This window comes from Spinacia oleracea, chromosome 6 (assembly GCF_020520425.1).
Source record: "Spinacia oleracea cultivar Varoflay chromosome 6, BTI_SOV_V1, whole genome shotgun sequence".
In the NCBI taxonomy this organism is placed as follows: domain Eukaryota; kingdom Viridiplantae; phylum Streptophyta; class Magnoliopsida; order Caryophyllales; family Amaranthaceae; genus Spinacia; species Spinacia oleracea.
Window position 1 is genome coordinate 41,903,132 of NC_079492.1, and position 19,223 is coordinate 41,922,354.

The 19,223-nt window shown below is 32.8% G+C and overlaps 1 protein-coding gene and 1 long non-coding RNA gene across 3 annotated transcripts; both read left to right on the forward strand.

Annotated features, from left to right (window-relative positions):
• The first annotated feature begins 418 nt into the window (after positions 1 to 418).
• LOC130464148 (uncharacterized) lies at positions 419 to 2,636 on the forward strand. Its single transcript, XR_008924461.1, has 3 exons — positions 419 to 733; positions 1,015 to 1,074; positions 2,517 to 2,636. It is a non-coding gene; the product is annotated as an uncharacterized lncRNA (long non-coding RNA).
• Positions 2,637 to 5,827: 3,191 nt separating this feature from the next.
• Positions 5,828 to 7,068, forward strand: LOC110794492 (serine/threonine-protein kinase BSK7-like). 2 transcript variants are annotated; one of them, XM_021999474.2, is made up of 3 exons: positions 5,828 to 5,949; positions 6,425 to 6,510; positions 6,796 to 7,068. In XM_021999474.2, the coding sequence occupies exons 1-3, from the start codon at positions 5,877 to 5,879 to the stop codon at positions 6,904 to 6,906; spliced, it is 270 nt and encodes an 89-aa protein (XP_021855166.1). In that variant the 5' UTR covers positions 5,828 to 5,876; the 3' UTR covers positions 6,907 to 7,068. The 2 variants fall into 2 exon arrangements, 1 of the variants encoding a protein (XP_021855166.1); XR_002535031.2 differs by lacking the exon at positions 5,828 to 5,949 and adding an exon at positions 6,047 to 6,304.
• Positions 7,069 to 19,223: the final 12,155 nt, after the last annotated feature.

Consider the following 19,223-nt stretch of genomic DNA (forward strand, 5'->3'; position numbering starts at 1 on the left):
TCCAAGTTGGCAAACGGGGTTGACTAGTCAACAATTTCAAAATGGCTGGAAAATTACATACAAGCTCATGGCATGTATTTCATAATACATGCCTGGCTGCGATTTTGACGCCCTCGTGTTATACTATTATTTCAAATGTTTTATGTTATTTGCTAATTTTCGCACAACATAGTGATTGCAAGAAAATGTAATTTTGTTACGATTATTGAAAATAGTTTCGAATAATTGTTACATCTTTTATTTGTCCATTTTTTATATATAATAGAGCATGTTTTTTCATTCAGTGTCAAACATTTTGTTAGCATATATGGTTCCTAACATATATACAAGATATTAATTAGATATCCTACAACCTTTAAAAGTGAGAACTTAGTTTTCACTATTCATCCAATAGTTCACTGACCAAAATGCCCTTAAACTTGCTTTCATTTTCGGATTCCCTCCTTCGTGCTTTCCTTTTCTTTTTCCTTTCACCCCGTGGAAAACCCTAACTCTTACAGTCTTACTCCATCTCTTCCGCCCCCATTTTCTCCCTCCTCTCCCTTCTTCGATTTCCGCCATTGAAATTCGCTCTCTTCCCTTTTCCTCATCTCTCCTGCAATTCATACTCCATAGACTTGGCGATGCTTTTCATCTTCCACAAAAATGGTGTCCGGTGGATCGATAGTGCCGCATCAACTTCACTTTACGAAGCTCTCTCGTCTTTCCGTCTTCATTTTCGCTCTTTCTAATGGTAATCTATTATTCTTGTTCTTCTATTTTGCATTTCTAATTCAATCTACTTCGATCATTATTTGTGATTTCTGCTTGTTTATTTCATCTGATTTTTATTTGCGTTTTGTTGATTTCATTATTTGCGTTATGTTGATTTCATCTGGAACATGCGATAATCTTCGTTTGCTTCGGGTGGAATTTGTTCTGATTTAGTTACTTTATTGATTGTTGCTTCTAAATTTATGCCCAGGTTCTAATTTATGATTCTAATTTAGATTTTAATTTATGATTTTGATTTAGTTACAAGATGTTTGGGATTCAAAAGCTGGTGCTAAACTTCTTGACTTGGATCTTCTCAAGGTAATTTCTCACTCTTTTAGTTATTTTCTGTTTCTTGAATTTAATTTAATTTTGTGTAAGAAATGATTGGTGATTAGGGTTTTGTTTCGTATGTGTAATATAAAGTTTGGATTTTTATAATGTATAGTTTGTTGGTTGTAGTGAGTATATTATTCTAATTGGGTGCGTCATTGTTTTTACGATTGAAAAGAGATTTTGAGGGTGGGTTGGTTTATTGTTTGCAAAATCTCTTGGGATCAGTTTGTCTTTGGTGTATAAGGTTTTTATGCTTTTTAGCAATCTTAAGCTTCTTTGTTCCCTTATTAAGACACCAACTTCTTTGGGGGACTCTTTAAGGTATACTTCAAATAACAAATCCCCATCTTTTTAGTGTTATTAGTTTTTTTAAAATATTAGTTTTTCTGATTTAATCATGGTTTTGATGATGTACTTTGATTCATAGTGTTCATATTGATGAATTTCTATTCTGGGTTTGACTTGCTTCAGCTTAATGACTTACTTACTTAGCTGATTGAAAATTTGCAATTTGTGTATGAGAAAAGTGTAATCATTTGATTTCACATTTTGAGAAAGAAGGTTTTTGATTTATTTTTGGTTTTTGCGTGTAATTATGTTGACCAGTCCTCAGATGATTGTAGAATATTATGATTAATAATTAGGGTATTTACAAAGATTTAGATGATGGGTAAAACATAAAAGCTGAATTTCTTTGTCGATTGGAGTTATTAATAAATTGTAGTTTTTCGTGAGTTCCTTTGTTAATTGAACATGCTTTATTGTTTCTTCGTCTTTCTGGGTTAGCCTCTTTGATTTATTTTCCTGTTCTGGGTTCATTAGTGTTTTCTGGGTTCATCAGTGTTTGGTTTTTTTACTGAGTTCGTGATTCTTGATCACAGAATATGTATTTTAATATTTTTGTTTTTGTCTTTTCGGATCGTTCTGTCTTGCTCGGGGTCTACTATGTTCTTCAATTCGTCTTTCTGCTAATTTTGAAGACATCAGTTCTTTGGTGTTCTTTTCATTGTTCCAATGCTTCTCAATGTAATTGAAACTCTAAGTTGTAGTCAAGGGATTGATTTAGTTACTGATCTTATGATATTTTAATTACTTTTGCAACAAACTAATCAATCGGGCATTCTTCCTCCTTATTTTGTTCATAGAGTTGCTTTAGTTTTTATGTTTGTGAGGTGAGTTTTAATTGTTAAATCTTTATCTCATCTCCATGAATCATTTATTCCAAATTCTCTTAGTTTCGTCACTTTTTTTTTATTTCAGTTTGTTTTAAGGATTGGGTTTAGGATTTAGGCAGAGTTCTTGAAACTTAGGGTTTGGCTTTAGGTATCTTAAACATCTCAATTTTTTTCTTTTTTAATGGCCTAATTTCAGTAATTTAATTGTTAATTAACTAACTCTTCATAAAAATTGTTGTATTTCATTTGCAGGGGCAATTCCGGTGATAGTAAGCTCACCAAAGATGGAAACACCTTTTGAGAGAAATGGGCTCAATTCTAAAACATTCTCCATCTTCGGTTTCGTCTTCCTTCAACCTCCTCTTCTCTCACAGCCACTTTCCTGATGAGGACCGATGTTCCTTCCTCAACAAATCTGAGGTTGTTGATCGTGTCATTACCTCGCCAAGAACTTCCAGAAAGTTGACCCTTCCAAGGTTTGAGTTTTAATCTCAATTTTTTCAATTATTTTATTTAGAAATGTCAATTAATGGTCTATTTAATTTGATAAATCGGCATAAGTAGCTTGTTGGAGTCAGCCTTTTAGGGTTCTTATGTCTGATTTTATTGCAAGCGTCAGTCATTGATTAATTGGTTTTAGAATAATTAATTCAGGGGTTTTTAATTTTTGTTGTTGTTGTTGTTGGGGTCAATTTCGAGTATCGGTATGAAATTGAACAAGTCGATGTGTATTTTGATGGTTGTTCGTTTGAATACAAGTAGGATTAGAAGAATAAAGAAGTGTTCTGTAGGAAGTTTTAGTTGTAAGTGGAATAGGAGGGCACAAACATTAGCTTACTTAACTTATTTTATGTTTTGTAAGTCGACACCGGGAAGAACAACGAACATAATGTAGTATCCAAAACGTTTTTGCTAGCTGTTGACCAGTTGCGTTATTTGTGTTCATAAGTTGCTTGATATAAAGAGCTTTCCCCTCACCATCGTCGATGGTATAGTGGGGAAAATTGGATATGAGATGTACATATTTTAGGTGATTTGATCACTTTTTGAGTGATTGTGCATGTATGTGTTTTTACTTTTGTTACCTCTGGTTTGTGTTGCTTTCAGAGAATTTGATTTCACTTTTATCATTTATGTAGAATCATTTCTCTTGCATTTGATTTGTAATTGTCAAGAAAAGGCCAAATATTTCCTCACTTTCCTTCGCTGATGTTTAAAATCTTTCTCATAGCCCCTTTTGAGTGCGGGTCGTTTCAGTTTTCATATTGATTGTTAGGTTTACCATGGTTAGCCCTCTTCTTTACTCACGTTGTTTATATATTTGAAGATATCAATGCCTGGTCTTTCAGGCTTGATATCTCTTGTATTACATTCTAGAAGCTTTATATCCTCTCAGTTTGTTTCTTTGGGCTGCTAAAGTTTGATTCTTTGACTTTGTTTTGTGTTTTTTGAAATCATATCCAGTGCGCATGAGCTCAATAGGGAGAAGAACATGTCTATTCCTCAATTTGAACCGTGCAGATGCACGTCGATGTTTTCTATGCTGGGATGAACCAACTTCTAAAGGGGAAGAAGGCATTTAATAATTGATTTACTTCAATTGACTTAGAAAAAATAATTGATTGGAATCTCACCACTGCAGCAAAATATGTAAGTTTCTTTGTTGGTCTTAATTTTCTTGTTTGTAATAAAGTAGGATACTTTTGGTAGAGTAATCATTGAACTACTATTTTGTGTATTGCAATCAAGAGTCACAGCCAATATCCTGAATTTTGGGTATTGCAACCAGGTGACTTTTGGTGGGGTAGTCAATTTTCTTTAATGTTTGACTTGACCATATCCTGAATTCGGGGGCGATGTGCTGAATTTCCCTCAACATCACCAACTGTATGGGTAATCTCTCACCATCTTTAATTAGAGGATTTTGGGTGGATTAAGATATTTTTAGAAAATGAGGTGAAATAAAGAGAGGGTTAATGTTGACAGCTATTGGTTGGATTTTCAAAGAGAGGTTGCTTCTGACATGGCTGAATTTAGTACCTAATTCAATCATTTTTGAAGTTTTAATGGTTGACGATGTCTTGGTGTTGACCGTGTCCTTCTTAGACTGTATTTCTGCAATACACCTGCTCTTTCCAACAACAACCAGCAAATAACAGAGAAAATAGAGCAAATAACACAGCAAATGGAAGAGAATAATTATAGATTTCTGAATTACTCAAGTGTAAGGTTACAAAAGTAATTATTACTAAGTGCATTAATGTTACTCTGCTACTGTTGCTCCGGTTATCAGGTAGTGGTAACGGCCTTATGCCCTTATGTGCCAACTCCTGCCACTTTTGTGTTGTTGCCCTCCTTTTTTGTTGCTCCTCCCTTTTTGTTGCGTTTGCTATAAACCAAAACAGGTGGGTCAGTGCCTTGTTGGTTTATTACAGTTTCCTTCCTTGTGCTTGTTTTAAATGAGTAAGTTACAATTTGATGTCTATCTCTCCCCAAATCAAAGCCATTGTGCAAGGTACTAATTTTTATAAATATATTTTCCCATCTTTCTAATTGTGAGATTAGAATTACTGTTTTGGTTTTTCTAGAGCTTCTTCATTCTTAGTGATTTTTCTTGTAGTTTTCTTTTCCTGGTAATAATATATTTTCGTGATTCACCTTACTCTTTCAGTTCTTCTGAAAATTATGGTTTTGAATTCATTTCATTTAAGTTTGAATTGATGAGAGACAAATTAGAGAAAATGAGAAAAAATGATAGAAAGACATAGCAGCAGAGAGGCATAGAGAAAAGAAGATGAGAGATAGAGGAAGAGAACGAAAAAATTGAGGACATAGAGAGATAAGAGCTAGAGTTACTAAAATATTAAACATAAAAAATCTGGTTGCTGGTAAAGGGACCGACATTTTCTTCCGAGGTTCTGAAATCCACGGGTTTAACAGAACAATGCGCGTTTGAAAGTTGAGAAGATCGTTGGAAGGAGGTGGTAAAGTTTTCCTCGTTGCATTTAGTCCTCACGCTAGGCATGTTTAGGAGCTGCCACTGGAAGAGGCACGTAAACTTGGTAAGATTTTGTTATGAAACTACTGTCAATTGAAGTTGCAGTACCTAGGAGAAAAATGAAACCAGCTTTGCTTCAGTCTGTTATTGTGGTATCCCATGATTTGCATCATGCATACACTTATTAATATCTTCCGCGGGGGTTAAGCACATGGAACAGCTTAGACCCTGTATCCGAGATTAACATTTGGTTATTTTGGCAAACATTTTGGTTCCTAGAGGAGCTCTTTCTAGCTCCCTTAGACGCGTTAAATTTTGATGACCTACTTGATAAATTGGAGAACATGCTTTGTTATGTTTAAATGCAATTTACCTATTCAGGTTTTGGGTGCTTACTTTATCATTATTTAGGAAGGAACTTTTAAGTGTATCCCTGCTATACGAAAGGAGTTCTATTACATGAAAAGATAGCTAAAATAATATCTATACTCCCATCAAAAAAGTAAATTCCGTACTTTATTTTAATGTTTTAGATCCTTCATTCTTGTGTTATAGTTTTTTTCTCTTTATTGCTTTTGTAGGAAGGTGATCCTAGACTTTCCTGCTTTGGTTTGATGAAAAATAGTAGAGATGGGAAAAGCTACAGTACAAATTTGGCCTTTACTCCACCTGAGTATTTGAGGAATGGTAAGTGGTTGCCATTTCAATGATGTCAAACTAAAATATTCTTCATTGTCGTAACATAGAGAATATATAATCTGACATTAGAGTTGGTATAATAAATTCAGTGGGTCTGATTTTTCTGGGAATAGGGCCTTCACCAGAGAGTGATGCTTCTGTCATTCTTGATATGAGAATCTATTTTTCCATTTTCGAGGCATGTGTACAGCCAGACTTTCATATAGTGTTCATTCACCCCCACTTGCAATCGAATATTTTCACGAGTTCCATATTCCCTTTTCTTAGGGAAAGAATCGTTATCAGAAAATAAAAATATCACGGACTAATCACAATTTTAAAGATCAAATATGTGTTCAATCAAGTATAGCCTTACGTGCATCAGTTTTTTGTTTAAATACCTGCTTTGTATTTGATTGATTATCATGAATGATTAACTTGATGTCTGTACATGTGATGGCTTTGTACTTGTTACTTTTGATAGGTAGGGTGACCCCAGAGAGCTTGATATATAGTTTTGGAACCCTTTTGCTTGATCTGTTAAGCGGAAAGCATATCCCTCCAAGCCATGTAAGTCTCTTGTTTGACTCTTATTTTCTATTCTTATTTTGTTTGATCTAATCTAGGTAAGGCAGAAAAGTGTTTGAGTTTCTGATTCAAGGTGGGGTGGCAATGATATTCATTAAGGAAATTTCAGCTTGCATGTGACAATAAAATACATGAGTTCGTGGAAATGTTTGATATATAGGATGCTATAACTATAAAGTCTGTGATTTTCTTGCAGAAATGTAAATTTTTGGTGGTGTTCTGTGTCTAATATGGTAGCTCGTCTGAACATCACTTGATATTTTTCAGGCTCTTGACTTGATTCGTGACAGAAACATTCAAACAATGATGGATTCTTGCTTGGAAGGCCAGTTCTCGAATGATGATGGTGGTCGTAATTTGTATTATAACAAGAAGTAACGAACTTAGATGTTTATGAAAATATTAGGAATTTAAATTTAATTTCTTCAAAAGTTTAATGATCTCGTGTAAACGTAGCCAAACTTAGTAATTAAAAGACAAACTCTTTGAAGTTATGATCTAAACAATTTATTTACAACGTACGGAGTTGTTATTTATGGATATCGTTACTATGCATTTTACAGTTTGATCTTAGGTTGTTACTGGTCCATGAACTGTGATCATATGACATATCAAGATATCTGCTGATGTTTCTACTGTTGGAATTGTGCTTGTTTTTGAGAATTAGTAAGATAGAATTCACACCAAAATGGCAACTTATTACCCGAGTTCAAGTGGTCAGCTAGATGTCCTGTCAGCACCTTATGTCAGGGACCAAAAATTTGCATCATACTCTGAGTCACCTCTTCTCCATGGCAACATGATGATGTATCTTACATCTTCACCTGGTTCATTCTCAGAGATTTCACCAATGAATCCCCAAAATGGTGTTGAGATGAATGGTAGAAATGAGATGATGTTTATCCCACCTACCGGGGGATTTTATGTGTATTCAGTCCATGAGTGAAAACGTGGGTAATTCTTTGCTGGGGGAACTTCAATTGACATCTAGAAGTCAGATGAGTATGGTTGATGGTGAACAGAATTTGCAAGGATTATCACTTAGCCATAGCACGCAGATGTCAACCGCGGTTTCTATATCACCATTTCAATATCAATACACCAATCCAGAAGTAGGACTCTCCTCTCTCCTAAGCCCTCATCTTCCCTTATCAGCTGAATAATGTCAGACCAATGTCCTGCAAGGTTGATGAGGCTTACCCTAACAAGGATATCAGGGGATCCGGAATCGGCAGTGGCATTGTGTTAGCATTTTAGTTTGCAAAATAAGATATTGGGACAGGCTTGTTATTTTTTATCGGTCTTTTGGTATTGTATTCGTTAAGAATCTTTGTCAGTGCTTCAGTAAACATTTTTGCAGCTATGGAAGAGAATAGTTAATTGTTTTCTATACTTATTTTAACTATGATGTCACTCCCTTTAGTTCCTTGTACACTTTCAAAACTATGTCGTTTTGTGAAGAAGTAGGCGAAAAGCTTACGTTGTCAATGTGTTGTATGCTCCCGCTTTGAAAAATACCATAAATCACTATTGTAATTACTATATTAATACTATAATAATAATCTGGAAAAGCTTTCAAATTTTAATTACTGAATTATGACAATAATAATTTCGCTTTTTTTTTTGGCTAACTTGGGGGACGGCGCGCGTTAGCGCGTCGGCCAACAACTAGTGATTTACAAATACTAACAACCCAAAAAGGATGAAGACCACTATTACTAAAAAAAGATACTATGTATAGTGGCGCATCTTGAACATTGTTACGAGGGGGGCCAATAGAAGAATTAAGAAAAATAGTATGCAAATTATACGATTATATACAAATTTTAGAGGAGGTCGTAACTAAAAACACACAACAAATTTTTTCGCTCGGGACAGCCCTACCCGAGCCATATAGAACATCTGTCACTGACACGTACAACGCACAACATCCAAATAAAATAAACGATTTCCGGATAGTTATTATAAAAAAGAAGTGAAACTCGCATACCAACATATGTAACCAGCTTGTAGAAAAATACTTCATATAGTATTAAACGTTGTAATCCGGGGCATCGCCTGGTACAAACACTAGTTTAACTTTAAAGCCTCAAAACTTCAATTTTGTAAAACTTCATTCCGTTTTAAGATACTAATTAGTATCCCAATTAAATTATTTGAACCTTCAATTCAAACATAAATTGGTGTCAATCTTTAATTTTACCTTCAATTTCAATCCCACAATCTGTTCCCGCCCCCCCTGTCCAATGGCCTCCACTCACAAGTTCAATTCCCGCTAAAATTAAAACTACTATCTCTGTCCCAAAATGCTCTTTATGTTTGGTGTTTTGCACATGATTTAACGATTAATTAATATGCATTGTGTTATGAAATATTATGTGGATGCCCATTATACCCCTAGTATATTTCCGGAATATTCTAGATCTAAGGGTTTATTGTTCCCCAAGCAAACTCTATTATATTCTATGTATATATAACACATTGTTCATGGAATAAAACACACAGTTGTTCTCTCCCAATTTCTCCTCCCTTATCTCTGTATTTCACAAAACGTTATCAGCACCATTACTAATCGTTGATGGAAATCAAAGAAAATCGCAATGGAACGAATAAGAAAGTAACCACCAGAATCATCTACTCCATAATCCATATCATTATCGATGTAAGTTTAGTAATCGATTTTCACAGGCACACATGATATTATACTTGATAAAGTATGCTCTGACCGGTTTTGATCAATATATGGTTACTCAAATATTTTTTATTTTCATATTTTAGATCAATTGGTAAATACATGATACTGCATATGTTGTTGACTTGATGACAATATTTTATATAGGATTTTTGTTATATCGCCGCACTCGATACTCCACAGTTTCGTATAAGTTGCACTTTAATGGTTTCTTTTAATTCACTGTCATGATTTGTTTATAGTGCCTTATGATTTATTGATAATGCTATGATGTTCCTTTTTTTTATTTTTTATTTTTGTAATTCAACCTCGCATTGATTTATGCTATATTGATATCTTTTTTTGCATTATTATTCGTAATTGATTTTTATAAACTTTGATTTGTGTCCGACTTATAGGTCACACATGCGGTTGTTGATACTTGATAATATGTGATTGTAACAATTTTGACGGTCATTTAAGTAGGCAATTTATATTTACAATCTCTCGGTAACCGCTAAATGAATCACATAGGTTGATACGGATGAATTCTTATACGATAGAAATTGCAAGCTTCTATATGTTTCATGTGTAGATATTTTAGTTCTTTTGAATTCTTACGTTATTACGATCTGATATGATTTTTTTTACTACTAAATCCCAAACCTTATATCCTAATTTCATCTTGTATAGTGAAGTATGTCGAACCTTATCAATTTTGAATTTACGACCCTTGATATTACTGGAATAAATAAAATAAAATAAATTATTTGTCATGGGTGTTAGATGGTGAAATTCACGTAGATGCAAAGGAACTTGTGATGCAATCAAGGTAGTAAATAAATCAACAAATCAAAACAAGGCAAAGGCTATGACATTTTTTTGTCATCACCTCCATTAGGGTCTTAAGATTGAGTATTTAGCCGTAAAAGATCCACAAATTATTTGGAATAATTTAAAGAAAATGCATGACCACTAGAAATCTGTAATATTACCCAAAATTCATTATGATTAGTTACATTTAAGACTACAAGATTTTAAATTTGTAAGTGAATATAATTCAGTTATATTCAGAATTACTTCACATTTGAAATTATGTGGAGAGAAATCATTGATGCAGAAATGCTGGAGAAAACATATTCTAATTTTCACGCAAAGAATATTGTCCTGCAGACACAATACCGTGAAAAGAGATTTACGAAATATCGATCTTCTATCTTGTCTCCTTGTGGCTGATAAATAATAATAGTAATAAAAAATAACGAGCTATTAATGAAAAATTAAGAATCAAGTCCAACTAGTTTTGCTCAATTTCCTAAAGCGAATGTGACATCCCATAACGGGAAAGAAAATACCACACAACAAAAGTGGTCGAGGACGTGGTCATGGACGTGGTCGTGGATATGAATATGGTCGAGGTCGAGGTTGAGGTGATTCTCTCAATAACTCATATCCCCACCAGAAGTGGGACAAAGATGGTAACAAAAAAGAGAAAGAGAAAAATGATATGTGACCAATGTATGTTACCGCTATGGAGGAAAAGGGCAGTTGCCTAGTAAAACAAGTATAATTTATAATAGAATTTACTATATAATATTGAAGAACTTAATATGTGGTCTTGCTCTTCCCTGGAGAAAATTATTTATCAAGGGTGTTATAGGTTGAAATGAAAATATACCCTTCATTGTTGTTTACAAGTCGAAATAGGTTCACGACTTAAGTCTGGACATTTGACCATTAAAGGCTCGCAGACCTTTTGGAGAAGTACAAGAAAATAGGACGTCCTAGAAAACTATAATAGTTGTTAAATCTTGTTGTCAAGATACCCTATATATCTTTCATGAAACTAATTTGATCTTGCACACACGATAAGTTTGAGAAAGATTAAAGAATTTTTTTTTAAAAAAATAGTTCATGTATTGTGTTTTTGGTGGATGAACAGAATAATGAAATCCTGAAGACAAATATATATTATGATCACATTCAACTAGGTAAATCATTCCCAGAAGTGAGTGAGAAATTGTAAGACCAAAGATAGTGAAGATAATGTCATGGGTGAAATTTATTCGAAATACATAAATACACACTAGAAGTGAGATTGTAAATGATGAAAAGCAGGGAAAATTTAATGATGAGAAAACTCAAATGTTATTTGGTTGGTTGCGGAAAAAAAAATGTTTGGCTTATTAAACCAAAACATGTTGTTGAGTTTTATTGGTACTCATCACAAGTGAATAAATTATAGATAACCATGAGGTATGAAGATAATGAAATAATATGTCTTTTAGACAATGATTGTAACGCGCTCTCCGAGTCAAATTTACGCATGAATACATGTAAGGATTAGTGGGAGATAGCTGTCAACATAACAAAAGTAGTAGTATATGATCAAGAATATAATACAATATATGATGTTGAATTTGGTACCAATATGTTTTCATGTGTTATTGACTCGCTTTATGAGCATGTATACAAGCCATTCTGAAGATGGATAGCTTTGTGATATGTACCAAATTGTAATGGATACTCCTGAAGAGTACACTCTATCTTCCATAAGTTTTGGTAAGATTGTCTTGCCGTTATAATTAAGACACCGGTTTGTGTCGTTATATCACATCACAATATGGCCAAGTTTGATGTTATCATAATTACAGTGATCACTTTGAGAATATAACCAGAAGTTAGAGAATGAAATATTTCGTGTGATATTATATGATGTGATAATTCAGGCCATCCTGGTTTAAAAACACCCGTCATGAGAATTTGAAAATTCATGTCAAATAAAAGTTTAATGTGCTGACACTCCCTCATATGTTGTATATATCCAAAGGCAAGGCATAATTATGAGGTTGAGTTTTATTTCAATCGAAAATTTATAATGAATACGTACACGAGATATTAATGTTTTTGAAAAATTGTATGATAGGTGATTTGAAGTTCACCATGATAGTAAGTGAATTGAAGATCACCAAGAAGTTTAACTTATTACAAGTGCTTTGTGATTTATTTAAGTATCATAAATCTCTTGATTGGGGCAATCATACGTCAGCACGAAAAGAGAAAATATGAAGAAAAACAACTGCATATTGTATCTACTCCCCGTAATCAATATTAATCTCCAGAAGAGAACAAAATTATGAAATATTTATTAAAATACACGTTAAAAAGTGTACTATTAGTTGGTGAAAGATTTTATGCCCCGTGATATGTTGAAAACATTTTCCCAACTTAGGGGGAGACGAGCTAGAAATAAGTTGGCAAAATTGAAAGATAATAAATTGATTCTCATATGAGTAAGTGTACATGCCAACTTTATGTTTTCGAAGTATGTTTGGACATAAAATGTCTATGACTTGATTGTGTTAAGTTATTACACGTTCAGAGGCATGAAGGTATATAATGGGCATACTGCTTGATGCTATATATATCAGGTGTTGAGAAATATATATATATCTTGCCAATATTTATCTTAAATCTCTACACCAGAAGTGTAGATTATATATACGGTTCCAACATAGTGCGAAATAAATTTATTTATATGAAAAGAGCAAGATAATGCAGTTGATGATATTATTGAAAATAAAGAAAACACTAATAATATAGTGTATGAAATACCCTTGAAGTGGTATAGATATCTGAACTAAAATAGATGGCCTGTGAGAAAAGTTTAATGGTACCGATTTAATATGTATTCAGATATCATCGTTGAATAGCATGCAAAATATATATTAACTAATACTTGATGATGCCGGTATATGATGGAACCGATATGCATATGCGAAAAGTAATGGATTTGAAATGGGGATATGAAATATATGTTCTTATTGATGTCGACAAAATCATAATGATCAAAATGAGCTCATGGACCCGAAGTCCAAAAAGTTATGGATTTTATAATCCACAATGTACACTGTTTTGTATTTTGATTCTTACATTCATGTGTATATGTAATTAATATGTAAATGCATTATTCATCATACATTTAGTTCGTTTTACATTTTATCATTGTATGATTTTGATTTATCCAGTTATGAATTTTATATTGTATGCAAATTTTTTTAAACTATTATCATGACGTACATGAATATATATGCATCCAGATCATAATAAGACAACTTTGCAATTTTGGTATAAAATTTATAAGAGATTCTTACTCCGTTGGCTTGTAGTTGTAAAATGAGTATATGATGTTGATTTAATAGCATGTTATAATTCATGCAAATAAGAGTTCCGGAAGAGCTTGTTCGTGATGCTCTTAAACATCTAACCCTTTGAAGTTTGCACATGAATATTACAACATTGATAAGATATTATTATTTTTGGTGCGAATGAGCCACTAAGGGCGGGAGATGAGAATCGATCCCAGGATCACCTAGAACCGGGATAGAAGCTCTAACCAACTGAGCTATCCATCACTCTCAGATATTATCAAAACTCTAAAAGAGTGTTTTTGAAATGTCGTCTCAACTAGTAGTTTGAGTACTTGAAAGTTATGAAATGCACATATTAATTTATTCATGAAATAATTCTTGTACAACTATGAATCATCTTAAAATTTAAGATAAAGGTATGTAATGTCCTTCCAATGGATATTATTTTAAGGTCCAGAAGAACCATATATAAGATTATTAGATATATTATACCTCCAAGTTGGACAATGATATTGTTATTTATCATGCATTGCCATGAAAGTATATGACCAATGAAGGTTTAATCATTATTGATCGAAAACTACCTTTTATGACCTCCAGAAGAAGGTATATATGTCCAATATGTATGGATAAGTTTTGCAATATCATGTATAAGAAAATGTATTTATCCTAGGTGAAGGTAAAGTAGTAATATATTATGCATCGGGAAACTCGAAAACAAACGTATCGAATGAGAGAGAGAAAATCACAAGATCTTACAGGTATTATTTTCAAAGCATTGGTGATAAAGATATTCACTTCATTTGCTCAAGTAGAGAATTGAAGATTCAAGTTAAACTATGGAGAATCAAGTTTCAAGGAACTCCATGATGCTGCATTTGAAAAGCTACTCAACAATATTGGATTGATTGCACTTAAAGAGCTCAAATATTGTATTCATCAGGGGGAGAAATACGCGTTGCACTCTTTTTCCCTTAACCAAGGTTTTGTACCACTGGGTTTTCCTGGTATGGTTTTTAATGAGGCAACATCTCAAGCGTATTATGAAGAACGGTGTACTCTTTTTCCTTCACTAAGTTTTTATCCCACGGGGTTTTCTTAGTAAGGTTTTAACGAGGCATAATCTTCAATAATGGACATCAAAGGGGGAGTGTTATGAAATATTATGTGGATGCCCATTATACCCCTAGTATAATTCCCGAATATTCTAGATCTTAGGGTTTATTGTTCCCCAAGCAAACCCTATTCTATTGTATGTATATATACCACATTGTTCATGGAATAACACACACAGTTGTTCTCTCCCAATTTCTCCTCCCTTATCTCTGTATTTCACAACACATTGAGATTTCTCTATTTTTTTTATTTAAACAAGGAAAATTAACTTTATTTATTTATAATGTTTTCACTTTTGTCAAAGATTTGACATTGGAAAAATGGAAAAGATTTAATGTTCCAATGGAAAAGTGTAAGAGATTAAGTATTCAATGAATTCAATTGGTTAAAATAATTCTTGACATAAATTTTGATAGAATATTAAAGAATTTATGTGATAATGTAAAAGAAAATGTAAAGAATATATTAATATACCCGAAATGGAATACATAAAGAAGATTTTGAGACAGAGGAAGTATAAAAGACCGATGAATACCTATATCTTCCCAACTTATTCCTCGAATGGGCCCAATAATTAGTTGAATTAAAGATGGCAATCATCATATACTCACATTAAATTTGTCGCAGTTTACAAAAGTAGTAATTAGTCATTTTGCTAGTATAAGTATCCGTGCAATTGCAAGATTTAAAAATTAAGTTTGCACTAAATTAAAAATATATATTTATATTTAATGATGATACGGAATACTTCTTCCGTCTCATTTTACTTGCACCATTTCACCATTTTTTTGTAAGAGGTTATTTGGGTCAATTGGAGCAAGTAAAATGGGCCGAATGAGCAAGTTAAATACGTATATCCTATATCCTATATAATAATAGAAAAGTCACTAGAGTATGTGAGACCTCCAAAACTCTATTGACTCCTGCCAAATCCAATCAAAATATCCTAGTATCTAAAATTCAAATAGATTTAATTAAAAAAAAAAGAAAAAAAAGGAAAACCCAGTTAAACTGCTACTCCTAAAACCCACGTAAATTCCTCCTCCTACTTTCATGGAAACTGCTCCTCCTCTTACCCAGTTTCTTCAACATCATCTTCTTGTCCTCTCCCTCACAGTTCACCACTACCTCCTATCTCTCCTCTGATATTTTTTTCGCCCCCACGATAACAGACCTTCACACCTCTTAATTTCTAAACCATCACCACAAACTACACGGAGACGCCGTCAAGTACGAGGAGAAGTTCCGTAGATTCGCCGACCCACACCAGTTCAGGGTTTCCTATGATTCTTTAGATTCACCCCTCCAGGTTTACTGTCTCTCCTTTTCTTTTCTTTTCTGTAATTTTGCAATTGTAATTGAATTGTGCAGTATGTAATTCTTTTATTTTTGTTTAAGCACGGCTAGATTTATTGATGTAAAATTTGTAGCCAACTTAATTTTTAATGGTTTATGATGAAGATGAAACGGATCTTAGAGTTATAAGAAAATTCTACAAATTAGAGTTATAGTTATTGCCTTTTAATAACCTTACTATGGAAATTGATTTCTCTCAAGTCTTGAATTTCTGATGTCCTTTGTCATTCACTAACTTTACTCTATCAGTCGAGTCGGTTTTGGTATTGTGGACTACCTCTACTGTACTGCTCATATAATTTATTAGATTTTTCTCTGAATAGATGAAGGCATTGGTATTAATTTTGATTTTTCAAAAAAACTATTACCTCCGTTGTTGGTTCTGTACTTCTCTGCTTATGTACTTATGTTGTCATATGTGGCTTTTGAAGTGATGGATATAAAGGCTCAAGGATAATTTCAATTTCTAAACCGCTCACATAGACCTATTAATCATGGTCACACACGAATAAATTAATTTCTCTCAAGTCTTGAACACCAACAGCTTGATGCTTACAGCCAAAATTTGAATATTAAATTATAGTTGAGTGGGTGTCAATATGTGATGTCTATGTCGGCTTAGAGAATAAGAATTATGGCTATGGTAGATGAGGGAGTCGATAGTGCTTGCCTAGAGAATAAAGCTATGGCTATGGTAGATTAGGGGAGTCGATAATGCTGTGATGTTTATGCCGGCTCAGAGATAAGAGATAAGAGCTATGGCTATGGTAGATAACGTTTAATTGACGGAGAATGAATTTGAGATGCCAATTGGTGATGACGGATTGATGATCAAGAAGTTGGACTTTTTTCTTTTTGCCAATTTTTTATTAGCCACTGGTCCAACAACAATTAATAGCCAAATTTTTAGTATTACGTATAAAGATGATTGGCTAATAATTGTTTAACGGGCACATTGTTAATAGCCAAAAATTTTAGTACGAATAAAGATTTTTTCGGTATTAATAGTGGACCAATTATTAATATTGTTAATGCAATCCCAAATCCCACTAAACTATTCCTAACACAATTTCCTAAAATTCTGGATAATGATATATCTTTTTTTTTGGCATTTATTTAATCAAGTTGCATATGTAGGCTAGGGGTGTTCATGGGTGGTTAACCGTCCCGAAATTGGATTCGGTTCGGTAACCGAAAATTTCGGTTCGGCATTTTCATGAACCGTAACCGTACCGTTTAAACCGGTTACCGTTTAAACGGTTAACCGCGGTTTCGGTACGGTTACCCGGTTAACCATAAACCGCTATTAAATTATTTATTTTTATTTTGGATCACATTTATCGTATTATTTTTTTTACAAAAAACAACAATTTGAAATAGAAGATCAAGTCAAAGAAAAATAAGTCTAAACAACATCTAAAATTACACAATTTCATCAAATTCAAACAAAATTACGAAGTAACGTACTTATTGTTTCAAGAAAGGACTAATGGGCTAAGAGCTTAAAAAGTAAGTACACTAATTGGGCTAGTTGTGCACAAACAAACATTTTTTTACTAAAATACTTCACCTATAATTTTGTGATTTTGTCACCTTCAACTAAATCAAATTGAATAATTTTTTTGAAAAAATAAGTTTCGGTTTATTCGGTTAACCGTTTTGTCAAAAATTGTAACCGTAACCGACCCGTTTAACCGTTAATTTTGCCGGTTCGGTTACCGTAACCGTTTATATTATTTTTTCGGTTCGGTTTACCGCCCATTTAGGTCGGTTTTTTCGGTTTTCGGTAAGGTACGCGGTACCGGTTTTTTATGAACACCCCTAATGTAGGCACGTAAATGTAAATCTGTAGGCATACAAGTGCAAATAAGTGAATCATCAAATGATAATCATAATTAATTTCCATTAAAAGATGATAAATGTATAAGGGATAAGTAAATTTGAAGCTATATCTTTATTAGCAAGATACTGCAAGTTAAGCTAAAAAATTGTTTGAATACCAATTGTAGTATCTCATCGGTATCCTCTTATGAAAATTTAATGCTAAGTATCGTGATTAAATTCTTATTTATGATTATAATTGTAGGCCTGCATTGACATCTCACACTAAATTTTGTTTTTGTTGTCATGTCTGCCAAAATATTACTACTGAAGTTGGTCGGATATTTTGTCCAAAGTGTGGTAACGGTGATACCTTAAAGAAGGTGGCAGTTACAATAGGTGAAAATTGGGGTGTGCTACAAGCTCGAAGGCAACGTTTCTCCTTGCGACACAAAGGTACAATATCTTTTTCTTGCTCTTTATGAATCTTCGGTTCTTGGTGATATTTTATTATTTTGGTCGTTCAAGTGCGTAATTGTTTTGTGAAATATTTTTAATCATTTGTTAACTAGCACTAACATCTCCCTGAATTGTTGCTTTTATTTGGTAACTCCCTTTCATGTTTTAAGTCCTCTTTGTTTTTTTCTATAGTGTTCTTGAAATAATAATGATATACTTAATAGTAGTAATGGAGAATAATGCACGTGATTTGCCAATTAATTTTAAAAACAAAATCATAGTTAATTTTTTTTTTAAAAAGATTGCATCGTACTTGATAGGTTAACCGTACTCCATATACGACATGATTCCAAAAGAAATTAATAATAGCTTGCTAATACGGAGTAACTTTTTTTTAGTTTATTATTGAAAAATTGGAAACCTCCCATTGCATTTACTGCATTAAATTCTCGAATTCCGGACTACGAATATTTGAAGATTACAGTGTAAAATTACATCCTATATATATTAACAAGATTACAAGAGAAAAAATTATGTTAAAGATATGATTTAAATCCATTTCTAATTAGGCATTTTCATCCTATATAATATATTATCAAGATTACAAGAGAACAAATTATGTTAAAGATATGATTTAAATCCATTTCTAATGAGGCCTTTTCATCCTACATAATATACTATCAAGATTACAAGAGAACAAATTATGTTAAGGATATGATTTAAATCCATTTATAATTAGGCATTTTCTTTTAGTTTGTTGGAACTAAAACATACTCTAATTGACTACTCTGTATGTAATTTTTTTTTTATTTACAACATTCTATATATCCCGTGTTTTTGTTTAAAATTTATTTTTTGTTCTAATAACCGTGTTTTTGTTTAAATAAATTGACTATATCCGTTCTTTTTTTTTTTTGCAACACTTATATATCACGTGCTTTTGCACGGGCACATTCTAGTTATTATATAATAAAAAAGTAATTGCTTCATCCGTTCAGAAATGGTTGCACCGGTTTGAGTTTTACGTTTGTCAATGCACTACTTTGACTGTTAATATCTTTAATTACCTATTAGTAAAAGTGTAAAACTCTATTTTTTAATACTTCGAAAAGTAGACATTG